Source organism: Oryzias melastigma, linkage group LG20, assembly GCF_002922805.2.
Source record: "Oryzias melastigma strain HK-1 linkage group LG20, ASM292280v2, whole genome shotgun sequence".
Classification (NCBI taxonomy): domain Eukaryota; kingdom Metazoa; phylum Chordata; class Actinopteri; order Beloniformes; family Adrianichthyidae; genus Oryzias; species Oryzias melastigma.
The window spans coordinates 5547087-5561485 of record NC_050531.1 but is presented as its reverse complement, the minus strand read 5'-3'; the positions used below and the strand labels follow the sequence as shown (position 1 = coordinate 5561485).

Below are 14399 nucleotides of genomic sequence, written 5' to 3'. Positions count from 1 at the left end.
CTGATGGATGCTTGGACGGATTCGATGAACGGATGGATGGATTTATGGATGAATAGATGAATGAATTGGAAAAACTGATGGATGGATGGACAGATGGATGAATAGATGGATGGACAGGTAAGTGGATGGATGGGTGGATGTTTGGATGGATGGATTGGATAAACAAATGGATGGATGGATGAATAGATGGATGGATGGAAGGATGGATGGATTGATTGAATGGATGGAAGGATGGATGGATGGATGGATAGATTGAAGGATTGGATGGATGGATTGAATGGATGGATGGATGGATTGAATGGATGGATGGAAGGATGGATGGATGGATGGATGGAATGATTGGATGGATGGATTGAATGGATGGATGGATGGATGGATAGATTGAAGGATGGATGGACGGATGGGTGGATGGATGAATAGATGGAAGGATTAGATTGGATGGATGGATGAATAGATGGATGGACTGGATGGATGGAAGGATGGATGGATGAATATATGAACAGATGGATGGATGGATGGGTAAAATGATTAATTGATAGATAGATAGATAGATAGATAGATAGATAGATAGATAGATAGATAGATAGATAGATAGATAGATAGATAGATAGAACCATAAATCCAGAGCTAATAAAAGACAATGGTTTATTTGTGTTTGTCTATGTGTAAACTTCACAGAACAGAAGTGTTTAAACTAAAGTCCATAAAGAAAAAGGAAATGGTTTTATCCTCATGCCGTGTTGGTGCTTCACACCATGACATCAGGTCAGGTGCTGTACCATCATTGGCTCTAGAACTGTAGCTAAACTGCAGAGGTGCAAACACATCATGCCACAGACAGGAAGTGATGCCAGCAGCCTCCGCTCAGCCACGTCCTCTACAAGGTCACTTTGATTTATTTCTGATCTGTGTGGAACATCTCGTCTGCGTTGGAGGTTACAGCCAAGGATCTGAGCTCTATTCTTCTTCAGTTTTCATATCAAAGCATGAATTCCTTAAAGACTTAAAGCTTTGTTTGGGATTTTTTCCAGTGAGTTCATCAGATTTTTGTTCAAGTGGCAGCTTGCGCATATACCACAAAAAATGAAACACTTCAAACAAACTATAGAAAATCTGTTCAGTGGATCTTAGATAAAAAAAACTTTTTTGACAGATAAAATCCAGAGAATTGTGTTTCCCAAACACAAAAGAAGCAGAGTCAGAACTTCCTGTAAACATGTTTTCAAACAACAAACACAACCTGATAAAGTTTTACATTAGAAAACTATCCCATAATACTTCTGCAAACTAAGCATCAAAACCACCACTTAGACGGGAGCGGATCTCCCGGCACCCCCATTAAGCAAATGGACTGTACTCTCTGTTGGTCTGCAGTGATGGATCCAGTTGGCACGTGCTCGCTGAGCGTCCAGGCAGAGGCGGCGCCGCAGCACGCGCTAATGAAAGGCTAACGGGCCGAGATGAGCCCCAGAGCCGGGCCGGCCTGCTGGCAAGGCGCCATGCCAGCGAGAGTCATCTACAGTTCAGCCGCCGCGAACGCCGGCACCAAACCCAACTGTAACTCTTATGCCAAAGTGTTCAACTTGTAACCAAAATAACTGAAAAAATACACAGCTGTACTAAAATGCTCATGTAGCCCAATAAAAGAGCAAATGTGGAGCATAAAAAACAGCTGAGCTGGTCTCCCCGCTGTGATCCAGCTGGCTAAAAAAAGCTCCTTCAGCGAAAACCAACCCTAAACCAAAACGTTGGCTGACGGAACAAACGAGTGATGCAAGACAACAACTCACAAATGTGAGTTAAAAAGTACAAACAAGAGTACTACTTCAAAAATACTTTGTCAATGTGGTTGTTTTAAGCTCAGAAAATAATAAATAAAAGTGTTTGTTCTACTGTATATATCTGTGGTCTCTAACCTTTTTCCATGTTTTATGTTTAATGTGTGTAAAGGTTATATCTGCCGTTAGTTTCAACTTTATTTTTGCACTAGATTCCATGCAAGAACCATTAAAATGTATAGATTTCCCTTTAATTCAAAACGGTCAAAGAGGAAATCAGACGCCAATTTCAACCTTGAACTCGTCATACTTTTAAAGTATGATGAATAAATAAATAAAAAAAACTGCTACTAAAACTAGTATTTTCAAAATATAATGGTTGCTGAATACTATGCCTTATTATTATTATGGGAACAACTTCAGTATTTCTAAGTTTTGTCTGTTAAATGCCAAATTTGGACATGTGGTTTGGGCCCCCTCTGCGCCACTTTCTGACCTTTCGGGTGTCCCCAACTCGTCATTTTTGGACGTGCTGGCTTATCCCATTAAATCAGGGGTCCCCGACCCATGCCTCTAGGGTTGGGGACCCCTAATTAGCGTATGCCTTTTTTTCCCTGTCTGTGGCCCGGTTTCAAGTGGCCCTTGGACCTTGTTGAGTACAGTGTCCTAAAAATGGCGAGTTTGGGAAACATAACGTCAAATAGTTTAAATAGTTTTTTTTTTGTTGCTAACTTTGCTAGCTTGGGTTTTCGTTTTAGCGCCAGCCACTTTAAGGAAGTAGCAGAAGGATTTTTGACACGAGTCAAATGTGGTGGAGAGAATCCAGCAGTTTTTCAAAATAAAACCTTTCAGAATTAAGTTAGAAAGAAAGAAGTAGGTTGTTTTTTTTTCTCTGCAGCCTGGTATCAACTGTCCCATGGGGTGTGGTGCGGTGTAAGGGTTGGGGACCACTTATTAGGATATGCATTTTGTTTTTTTTGTCTGAGGCTGGTACGAAGTGGCCCTCAGACCTGTATGGTTTGCAGTCCAGCGAGCAGTTAGTACGTAAAAAAACGGTGAGTTGGAGACACCCAAAATGTCCAAAAGTGGCGCGGAGGGGGCCCGAACCATAGTTGGGAGTGAGAATGCGTTGTAAATGCAGCTTTCTTTTATTTTGAAGTCGAAGGCTCCTATTTATTTCCTCTCTGGCTCTTTTGTTACAAAATAAACTTTCCAAACACGTTTGGATTTTTTTTTTTTAAATTTTGCTAGCTTGGGGCGTCAATTAAGCGGCAGTCGCTTTAAGAAAGTAGCGTATGGATTTTTGATATGTGTCAAGTTTTTCAAAATAAGACCTTCAGAATCAGATTAGAAAGAAAACATAAAAGAAGTAAGTTGCGTTTTTACTTTTTTCTCTGCAGCTTGGTACCAACTGTCCCATGGGGCGTGGTGCGCCATACGGGTTGGGGACCACTGCTATATATCAAGAACTATTTTTTAGGCGGGGGGGCTTTTAATGTTAATTTGACTTTTGTGTTTGTTCATTTTTGGTGTCAGAGATTACAAAATAAATAAAATGTAAAAAATAATCAAATAAAATTCATAAAACGGCGGCCATTTTTTAAAACTTGTGGGTTCTTCAATCCTTATTTTTAGTTCAGTCAGTAATTTGCAACTTCCATTTAATTTAGAACTCTGACAGACTATTTTTTCATAGAATTGGAAATAAAGTCAGCCATAAAGGGGTTAATAATGCTTGATGTATAAAAACGGCAAACGGCATTTAAAGTAAGTTCTCCTTCATTAACGTTGGAGGTGTCTTCCTGGCAACGTTGCTGAGATATTTCTCTGACATTGTCTCTCCTATAATCAGGAGTCAATTATCTGTGATTTAATTACAGATAATGGAGGGATAATTATTTCACGGAAGCTCGTCGGATAACTTCATCCGATCTCTTTCGGTGACATCGGTGTTTAACAGAGTGGCAGAAAATGTGATTCTCATAAATCCTTTCAAAAATATCCCCGTTCGATCCGACCCTTTCCTGGTTATTAGATGGCTAAATTGGATTTGCCGACGGCGCTAAGCCCCGGTTGCTCTGTTTGTGTGAGGCTGTGATGCGGCGGCGCCGCTCGGTGACGGCGATGTGAGCGGAGCGCTGCACTGCAGGGCAGACGCACTGAGCGGACCATCCGTGTGATGCTGAAGACGAAAAGCTCGAGATGAGTCAGCGGGCTGCAAAGGGAGGGGGGAGCCGTTGCCATGACAACCCCATCTATGTCAATTCTGCTCAGCCAGGAGGCTTCCAGATTGGAAATAGCCTGACACACAAACTCTCCGGGTGATTTTCGCCCTTTGATCGGCTCGCTGGGGTCACTGGGTGCACGTGGTCGTGCGGCGGGCTCACCGTGGCGTGGGAGATGGTCAGGATGCCCCCCTTCACCGAGCACTGCCTCCTCTGCCACACCTTCCTCAGCCTGCAAAAGAAAGGGGTTCGTCACGTCCCGCTTCTCAAATCTGAACCCGACGCCCGCCCGCAGCTCACCCGTCGCTCTTCTTCATCAGGTAGCCTTTCTTCTCGCTGCCGAACTCCTTGTTCCCCTGCAGCTGGTGCATGCTGTAGCCGCCCTGCTTGCTCTGCGAGTCCTGCGCAGACACATGCATCCTTTAAGAACGGATTCCAGTCGAAGAGCAACTTCTGCAAAAACATGCAACTGGCACAAACACGGAAAAGCTACACAAACACCAGGGCGGTACGCTACAGGGCGTGCTCTGCAGCGCCCCCACCAAGAACTCTACGGTCAACACCAGCATGCTCCACATGCGGCTGCACTTACTCTTCTAGACTTGATTCCAGACAAGCAGAAGGCAGAAGGGGGAGATAGAGGGAAAAGGTGTGAAACATCTGAGCCAGGCGAGTGCTACCTGACAAAGTGGTGTGTACTATGTTTACAGCGACATCCGTGCATGCGGTGGAGTGAGTGTGTGACTGATGGAGAGCTGGAAGTGTGTGGTTCTGGATCCCAGCGTCGCTGCAGCTGGGAGGCCGGAGCGAGAGGAAGAGTGCCGTGAAAGCGGATCAGTTTGAAGCTTCTGGCTTTTTTAAGTCTGAGTGAGCGGACGGCTGGGATCTGCGTACCTCCTTCTGGTCCAGCTGGAGGGAGGACTTGATCAGGTCTCGCAGGGCGGTCAGCTGCTTCTTCTCCTCATCCTGAGTCTGTTTGATCTGGGAGGAGTCAAACAAAAAGTAGAGAAATGTTTTTCAAAATAAAACTCTTATATTATTGTAGCTTTTTTATCCAAACCCACAAATTAGAAACAACTTTTACAAAAAAATTAATGTTGAAACTATGATATTAAGTTCTTATCAAATATATACAATTGTGCACAACATTTCAGTAATTATTTTGTCTCATTTTAGTTAAATATTTGAAAAAAACAAAGCAAACAAATGACTTTTCAGTAAGATGTACGCTAAAAAGACTAAATATTAAAAGGGTTCAAGAAAAAAATTCTTATTTTCTGCATAGCAAGAAAAATAAGTTTATTGACAACGTTTTTTAATAACAAAATAATCTTAGTTTGACAAGAATAATTTTCTTACCTTTGACTGATTTAAAGAAAAAAATTCTAATTTTATTAATTTCTGACTTATTTTTTTGGAATCTGTTTTTGCAGTTTGGACTTTTTAGGGCGAAAAGTCATTTAATCCCAAAAATTATCTCCAATAAAACAAGTATTTTTAGGCAGAAGTTTTACTTGAAAAGGGCGAGTTATTTTATTTTAGGAGACAAAACTTTTTGGATTTAATGAAACTGGAAAGTTTCAAATGCATTTAAAAGAAGTAGGATATAAGTTTAAAAGTAAACATTAATTTATGTATAATTTTTATTACAAATCTATCTTAAAGTGTGTAATTCTAGTCTGACTTTGTGATTATAGTCTACAAATAAAGATTGTTGGACTGTTATAGCTTTTAAAAGATGATATTTTAAAGGAAATGTGGATAAATGTATGAACTTTAAAGATTTTAAAGTTATTAGCTTATATTGTTAAATAATAATTGCATTCCTGGAGGGAAATAAGCATCTACAGATTATTTCAAAGTATAATTAAAATGTTACAGAAATGTCTTTTATAAATCTCTAACTTGCTGTTATTAAAATAGTCGGTTGCTACGGAGACGAGGGAAGACAAAACACTTTCACATGAGAAGTCATGACATTTCAGTGATTTGGGTTTTTTATGACAGAGTTAAATACTAATGGATGTGGATTTTATTTTGAACATATTTTTAGGTGTTCGGGGATGATTTGCCAACCTTTGCCTCATTATAAGTCTATTAATTTTCTAGAAAAAGATCAATCTTATCTGATGCTATTTTAACTTAAAGCTACTGATTAGAGGGTAAATGTCATTCAATATAACATCCACCTCCATCAATGAACAAAAACAAACAGCTCATATTTTTTTTGTTTTCACTCAGTTCACCGTGAAAAAAGATGTGCAATAGACTGTCAAACTGCTAAAGCTAAACCTGTTGCACAATCCCGATTAAACTGCAGAACCTCAACCTGAGCAGAACCGAGCGGGTCCTTTGAATTAACAGATGTCAGTAAACAGCCTGGAGCTGCTGAACCGATCCAGATTTCCTTTACGACTGCAGGTTGATGCTTCTAAAGCGAACCGGAGCATCTGGGGCCCTTTTGTTTTCCCAGATCACTTCTGCATCTCGCCTGAGCTGTAAACCAAACAATGCTTTAAAGGAAAATGTGTTTTTGTTCATTTAATCTTTTTGTTTTCACCCGCCGGTCTGTAAAAGGGAGAAGTTTGTCAGGTTCTGGATCTGAAAGATCTGTCAAAAACACAAACCGAATGCTTCCTTCTCGCTGAAGTTAAGCAACGTTTGACAATCACACCAAAGCAGAGACAGATGTTCATGCAGGTTTTTGACTAATTTCCATCTAATTTACCAGAAGAACCTAAATTGGATCAGGTTGCAATTTTTGGGAGGAATCAGAGTGCAGATCTGTTGTGTTCCCATCTTTAGATAACAGGAGCTCGTTTCATTTCACGATGGAGCAGATTAGTCAAATTCTCCCGTTTAGAAAAGCCCATGAAGATTATTTTCATAGAACTTCAGATAAAGCCGGCCGTGCTTCCAAAAGGTTTCCATATCCTTTACTGCCTGTTTAAGCAGAAATCCTTAATCCCTTTTGCTTGGTTTTAGGAAAACCCAATTTACTTCCACTTACAGGGAAAGGTGAAGTGCAGCAATTGTGATTCAAAGCACCTATGAAGCAGCAAATGTGGATTTCATGGTGACCCTTAAACTACTTAAATGTACATTTGAGGCTCTAAAACTCTCCAAAGACGAGAAAAATTCCCGAAAAACCACAGAAAACGGAAGGTATTTTGATTAAATAATAAAAAAATGAAATTCAAACAAACAAAATATGTACAGAAGTGAATATTTACATTGTAGAGATCAGCTGCCAGCTTCTCAATGTACTGCTTCAGCTTGTCTGCCGTCTTCAAGCCGTCCTGGAAGAAACTGCGGAGCAGAAACAGAAGCATCATGTACCGAGTCAGTCGTTGGGGACGCGCTGCTTCAGCTTCCTGAAGGTCGGCCGGCGGTTTCCGCGTAACAGACAGCTCTGCAGGTTCCAGCGGCTCCTGGCACCGAAACGGCATCCGTCCGTCCGAGCCCTCAGCAGATTTGCAGAGGTGTTTAGCACATCCTGTGATCCATTACAGATCTGTCAGCGGCACACACCTCCATGAAACTGCAGCCGCAAATCACCACTAATGACCTCCCGCTCTCCTCCTCCTCCATGCTATCCTCTTCCTCGCTTTTTCTTCGGTCCATCCCTTCATTAGGGATTGAAGATGGTCTGAACACTGATTTCTGCCGCATTTGTAAAATATTTTAACTGACGTTTTCATTGCAAACATTACGGAGAAAAAGACGGCATCTTGGAAGTCTCTCAACCAGTGTCCAAATTCCCAAACTGGTCGCTACTTAGGCCACTAAAAAGAATGTATGGTAACTTATTTTTTAATAAATGATCCATTTTTTTATCATCAGACTGTGTCTGAATTCCCTCACTACTCTCTAACCCAGAGGTGCTCACACTTTTGAGACGACAAGCTCCAAAAGATCTACCTATCTTGACAAGGTTTGCAAAATGTAGGACTTCCTCTTGATGCATCTTACTATTAACAAGTTTGAATTAAAACTCAATAACAATTAGTTTGCTAGTAGGCTGCTAGAAGTTTGAAGCAACGGAAAGTATGGTGCACTGGGGTTCTGTTCACTATCCTCATTTACTCTACCTATCCTCTATACTTCATTATTTATTTTATTTAGTTCTCCATGATTCTGTTTGGTGCAGTGCAATTCAGGTGTTGTTCCTCTTTCCCACTCCCCTTTGGTGGAGCGGGAGAGATTTCAGATTCCAGGTGGATCGTCTGCGCTACCGTTTTTGGACGTGGACCTCGCCTCTAGATCGTCTTGGCCGTGGACCTTGGCTCTGGCTCGCTTCAGCCATGGACCACGCCTCTGGCTCGTCTTGGCCGTGGACCTTTCTCTGGCTCGTCTCAGCCGTGGACCTCGGCTCTGGCTTGTCTTAGCCGTGGACCTCGCCTCTGGCTTGTCTCAGCCATGGACCTAGCCTCTAGCTCGTCTCAGGCGTGGCCCACGCCTCTGGCTCGTCTCGGCCGTTGACCTAGCCTCTAGCTCGTCTCGGCCGTGGACCTCGGCTCTGGCTTGTCTTAGCCGTGGACCTCGCCTCTGGCTTGTCTCAGCCATGGACCTAGCCTCTGCCTCTTCTTGGCAGTGGACCTAGCCTACGGCTCGTCTCAGCCGTGGCCCACGCCTCTAGCTCATCTTGGCCGTGGACCTCACCCCCACCCGTCCCCCAGTCCTATCTCGATGAACACTATTCAAATACGTAGTTGTAGAGTTAGATAAGATAATTCTTCTTAGACAGTCCTGGTAAATCAACTGTCCATCCTGAAAGACGATCCTTTCTTCATGTGGACATCTCTGAGGTTTCTTCTTTTTCTAGAATCAGGGTTTTTTTTAGTAGTTTGTCCCTACTAAGAAGGAAGGTCTACGGGCAGGGATAGCTAGTTTAATTTAGTCAGTTTAGTTTAGTTTAGCAATTAGCAACCAGCTATTGTTTATATATTATGACCGACTTTCTGCTTTTGTACAATTACCGGCGTGAAGCCCAGCGAGACAATTGTTTTTGTGATAGTGTTATATAAATAAAAGTGAATCGAACTGAATTGTTGCGTTGCCCCGCCCTCGCTATTCCTGACCAATGCCCGAAGAGATCTTCAGCTTCGGGCTTTTGTTTACAAGCTTCAAAACAGAAAAGTTATACAGATCAAACGATAAGTTCAGGACTCGATCCGGACCAAATTATGCAGACTCCACGGACTTGTCATGTCTGAATACACCCTTCAAACACTGAGGAGAAGTAATAGAAATAAAGGTAGCTGATATGAATATGAACTTGAACCTGATGACAGGGAGAACTCGAACAAAACACAAAAACCTCACCGAAACACAATCCTCACACCAATCCTTAAGGGAATTTGGACACATCCACAGTGAATTCATAATCGATTTTCATAAAATGTTTAAATTATTAGGTTTGTACTTTAGCAAATGGGTGACATATTTAGAGTAAAAAGAAAATGTCCAAATGTCATTAAAACTCAGTGACTAGACAGTCCCGGTCTTTAAGTTGTTACAGGGAGTAGTGAGGGGATTCTGACATAACCAGAGTGAACGTAATTATCTTAAGATGAAGAGAAGAAAAGAGGAGGTTTCTTCAAAGAAACTGCCAGGGATCAAACTGCACATAAACGGTTTCCTCGTCTCCTCGAGCTGCAGGAGGTCACGCTCGCTCCTCCGCTCTCCGTCCGGCGCCCTAATGCTCCTAATCCATTCACGCTGCAGTCTTTCTGTCCGGCACTCCCAGGTTGAACAGATTAGCGGGGCAGCGCCGTGTTTTGCTCCACTGTTATGACAGGACATAGCAACGCCGGGAGAAAGCCTGTCATTCTGTCACGGGCCGTGGTTCTGGCGTTACCCACCAAACCCAGAGCTGTCAGAATCCATCTGTACGCTGTTCTGTGCAGATTTACGAGAGAAAACTAACCCAGTCCTCAAAGTGTTGCTATTCCATGCTGGGAAGTGTAGAATGAGAGAAACGTGCTGCACATTTGGGTTAGGGGGATTACGGTGGTACTTACTTGCACTGTGCATGGTAATACTTAATCAGGTTCTGCAGGAGGTCCACTCCTTTCTTGGTCTTGATCTCATTTACTTTGATCAGGTACTGCAAAAGGAGAAGAGTGCAGCCATTAAGCTGAGGTTCAGGACTGCTGGGGGTTTAATGAAGGGAAACCAACCAGCAGCATCACAGAAGGCGATCGCCTAATTTCTGATGATTATGTGAGTGAACATTTGATCCATGAGAACTTTGAACGCTGCAGGAGAGGAGCAGGCGGGTAAACAGTGAAACAAGACGGCTGCATTCTCCTGTATTTATCTGAACTGACTTTATTAAAAATGATGATGTTTGTTCATTAAAATACACAGAAAAACCTTCGTTTAAAGACCCACTCCGATGAAAATAGTGTTTTTAACACGTTCTTGTGGCATTTTTATAATGATGGAGGACATATGTCAAGAAAATTCTGCTCAAAATTACATTTCTGACAAAAAAATGCTGTTTGAAAAGGAGCTTTTTGGTAGGGATGCATTGATTCACCTTCACCATTATTCAGTTCAAACCTCAATTTTTGCGTCATGTTTTTGCTTTAGTTCAATATATGAATACAGAAAAAACAACAAAAAATTAAAAAATTCTTTAAAAAAATTATATTAGCTAATAAGAAACTAACAATAAAGAAAAACTTTAATTTAGCTCCATTGACTGTACATGAGAGCTGGACTGAGTGACTCCTCCCCCCAGCGTTCCAAACAGGAAGCCAAAATCCCATAGAATTCTATAGAGACGTAAACAGCTAATCAATCTATTAAAGGTTAAAGTCCCAATAGCTGTCAAGTAACTAGGTGTATGAAATTTGTTCTCCATATTTGACCCATCCCCCGAGGGAGGGGTGAGCTGCAGACACAGCTGCTCTCTAGAACCATTTGGTGGTTTAACCCCCCAATCTAACCCCTTAATGCTGAGTTTCAAGTGGGGATGCACTGGGTCCCATTTTTAGAGAGGGACCTGGTGCAGGTAAGATGGCGCCCAAACACAACATTAAAGTCGTTAGCCGGAAGCGGAAATGTAGCAACTGTAGCCGGAAGCTGAATTATTTGTATCTATACTAGAAGATTCCTAACCGTAACCGTAACCCGGTTGTGGTGTTTTTCTAGGGGGAGAGCGTGAACTTCGGTCGAAGACTTCCGGCTAATGATGCTCTGGCGCCACCTTGGGGTCATGTTGTTGTCTGCGGCCAGGTCCTCTTGCATTTTTAGAGTCTTCGGTATGCTGGGATTTGAACTCATGACCTTCCGGTTTCGGGGCAGACACTCTACCACAACACCACTGTATATATTTCGGGATATGCAATTTTCGCCATATTGCCCAGAACTACACAAAAAAACGTGACTGTAACTATGTAATTTAGTTGGAGATACATTTTTCTATGGGCGACGTCACTCTCACTTGGTCAAGTTGTCTTATACAGTCAATGGTTGGCTCACACTAATAAAATCAATAAATACTAAATCCTTCTTAAATTTAGCACAATTGTTTGACATCGTAAACATATCGGTGTGCAGTGGAGATGCAACGAACCACTTTCCCTACATTTCGGTTTAATGGTATAACATATATTTAGGTTTTAGGTCCAAAAATGTGGCATCCCTGCTAATTAGTAATGTAGAAAACACCCAAAAACTCCTTGTTCAAAGGTCTCAGCAATGGCAAGGGAAGAGGGGGCGGGGTTGCTCCATGCCAACACAACACGGAGGCAAATTTCTAATGAACTCCAGCCACTCTGAGGAAACTACGTCTTAGTTTCTTTTTTTAATTTTGACTGAAAACCGCATAATCATGATTAATAGATCACTGCTCTGAAAATAGATCCAAAGATGATCTGAGTTTTTTTAGGTTGCGTTTTCAGCGTGGACGTCTGACGGTTCAAAACAAATGTCTTCAGACAGAGCTCCCATTGAACAAATGGATTCAAGATAATCTTAAACAAATCCACAGCGAGCTAATCCACACACGGCTACAAAGAGTCACAGCTAAAGACCACTTTCGGCTCCGCAGTCAAGTTTCATCTCGTCTTTGAAGCTGTTGATCCCAGCATTGCGCTCCTCCTTCCGCGTGAGGATGCATGCGAGTTAGCATACACATGAGTGCATGTATGTGTGTTTTCACGCATGTGCTCCTTCTTTGTCTCCCTCGCAGCGCTTGTTGGAAGAGAGATTATCCACATTTTGTCTGGGGGGCCCGTGTGGGTTTGGTGTTTTTGGACGGCAGCGCCGCATGCGCCCGTTTTGGTCCCTTTTAGTGTGAATGAGAATTTTTCTTTTTTGCCGCTGCTGCTGCTGCTGAAAATAATGCGGCCCGCTGAGCCCTGCCTTTCCACACTCCTCCAACTGGCAGAGTGGGATGTAAAGAGTGAGAGAGTGAGAGCATCCAGTAATCTGCCGGTTGAGTAACATGGCGAGAGTGCGAGAGCGGCGGAGTGCACGCCACGCAGAGAAACGAGGTTAAGTGGGATGAACAGATTGTACCACTAACAGCACAACACACAACTGCAGCGTTTCCCAGCGTTAATGACTCTTGATTTAATAATGGTCTGGCCTTCGTGATTATTACGATTTTGTGTTAAAATACCTAAATATAACTAATCCTTCCTGACTAGATTATAATAATTAGCTAAACAAAAATGGGAAATGTGTTCAAACATGGATGTTTACAAGCTGATGTTCATAAAGTTTTTGTAATGACTGCACTGGTATGACACCAGTTTAAGTATCAATAATTGTAATTTTAAGCCCCTCCAAAGGAAATCCTGTTTCTTTCATGGTCTTGTGACAGAAAAAAAAAAAACAAAAAACGGCAGAAAAACTGCATTTCTGAGTATAGGTGAAAGAAAACATAGATTCCGTTAAATATTGCAATACTTCATGTCCTTTATATGGCAGTACTTTACGTGGCGCTCATTTACATGATGCTCATTTGCGTGGGGCTACTTTACGTGGCACTAATTTACGTGGCGGTACCTTCCGTGGCGGTACTTTACTTGGCGCTACTTTACTTGGCACAACTTTACGTGGCACTTCTTTACATTGCGGTACTTTACGTGGTGCTACTTTACATGAGGCCACTTTACGTGAGGCTACTTTATGTGAGGCTACTTTATGTGAGGCTACTATACGTGGCGGTACTTTACGTGGGGGTACTTTACGTGAGGCTACTTTACGTGGCGGTACTTTACGTGGGGGTACTTTACGTGAGGCTACTTTACGTGGCGGTACTTTACGTGGGGGTACTTTACGTGGCGGTACTTTACGTGGGGGTACTTTGCGTGGCGGTACTTTACGTGGCGGTACTTTATGTGGCGCTACTTTACGTGTGGCTACTTTACGTGGGGCTACTTTACTAGTGGCTACTTAACGTGAGGCTACTTAACGTGAGGCTACTTTACGTGAGGCTACGTTACGTGGCGGTACTTTACGTGGCGGTACTTTACGTGGTGGTACTTTCCATGGGGGTACTTTATGTGAGGCTACTTTACCTGGCGGTACTTTACCTGGCGATACTTTACGTGGCGCTACTTTACGTGGGGCTACTTTACGTGTGGCTACTTAACGTGAGGCTACTTAACGTGAGGCTACTTTACGTGAGGCTACGTTACGTGGCGGTACTTTACGTGGGGGTACTTTACGTGGGGCTACGTTACGTGGCGGTACTTTACGTGGCGGTACTTTACGTGGCGGTACTTTACGTGGCGCTACTTTACGTGGCGCTACTTTACGTGGGGCTACTTTACGTGTGGCTACTTAACGTGAGGCTACTTTACGTGGGGCTACTTTAGGTGAGGCTACGTTACGTGGCGGTACTTTACGTGGCGGTACTTTACGTGGCGGTACTTTACGTGGCGGTACTTTACGTGGCGGTACTTTATGTGGCGCTACTTTACGTGGCGCTACTTTACATGGCGGTACTTTACGTAGCGCTACTTTACGTGGGGCTACTTTAGGTGGGGCTACGTTACGTGGCGGTACTTTACGTGGCGGTACTTTACGTGGCGGTACTTTACGTGGCGGTACTTTATGTGGCGCTACTTTACGTAGGGCTACTTTACGTGGGGCTACTTAACGTGAGTCTACTTTACGTGGGGCTACTTAACGTGAGGCTACTTTATGTGAGTCTACTTTACGTGGCGGTACTTTACGTGGCGGTACTTTACGTGGCGCTACTTTACGTGGCGCTACTTTACGTGTATCTAATTTAGGGGGCGGTATTTTATGTGGCGGTACTCTATGTGGCTGTCCTTGTATCAATTTAAATACTGCCAAGGCAACATTTATATAATTATTTTAAAGCAAACATGTAGTTCAGTCTTACTTTTGTTTTCCACTTAAATGTTTC

The 14399-nt window shown here is 42.8% G+C and overlaps 1 protein-coding gene across 5 annotated transcripts in view; it reads right to left on the bottom strand.

Annotated features, from left to right (window-relative positions):
• asap1b (ArfGAP with SH3 domain, ankyrin repeat and PH domain 1b) overlaps positions 1 to 14399 on the bottom strand; it is a 77561-nt gene that overhangs the window by 20393 nt on the left and 42769 nt on the right. For 3 of the 5 annotated variants that reach the window (XM_024280073.2, XM_024280071.2, XM_024280074.2), the window contains exons 7-12: positions 10027 to 10112; positions 7237 to 7312; positions 4898 to 4984; positions 4596 to 4604; positions 4304 to 4404; positions 4166 to 4235 (exon numbers count right to left, since the gene is read on the bottom strand). In XM_024280073.2, the coding sequence (XP_024135841.1) occupies positions 4166 to 4235; positions 4304 to 4404; positions 4596 to 4604; positions 4898 to 4984; positions 7237 to 7312; positions 10027 to 10112 (429 nt within the window). The remainder of the gene's footprint in view (positions 1 to 4165; positions 4236 to 4303; positions 4405 to 4595; positions 4605 to 4897; positions 4985 to 7236; positions 7313 to 10026; positions 10113 to 14399) is intronic. The other 2 variants (XM_024280072.2, XM_024280075.2) reach the window with 1 other exon arrangement.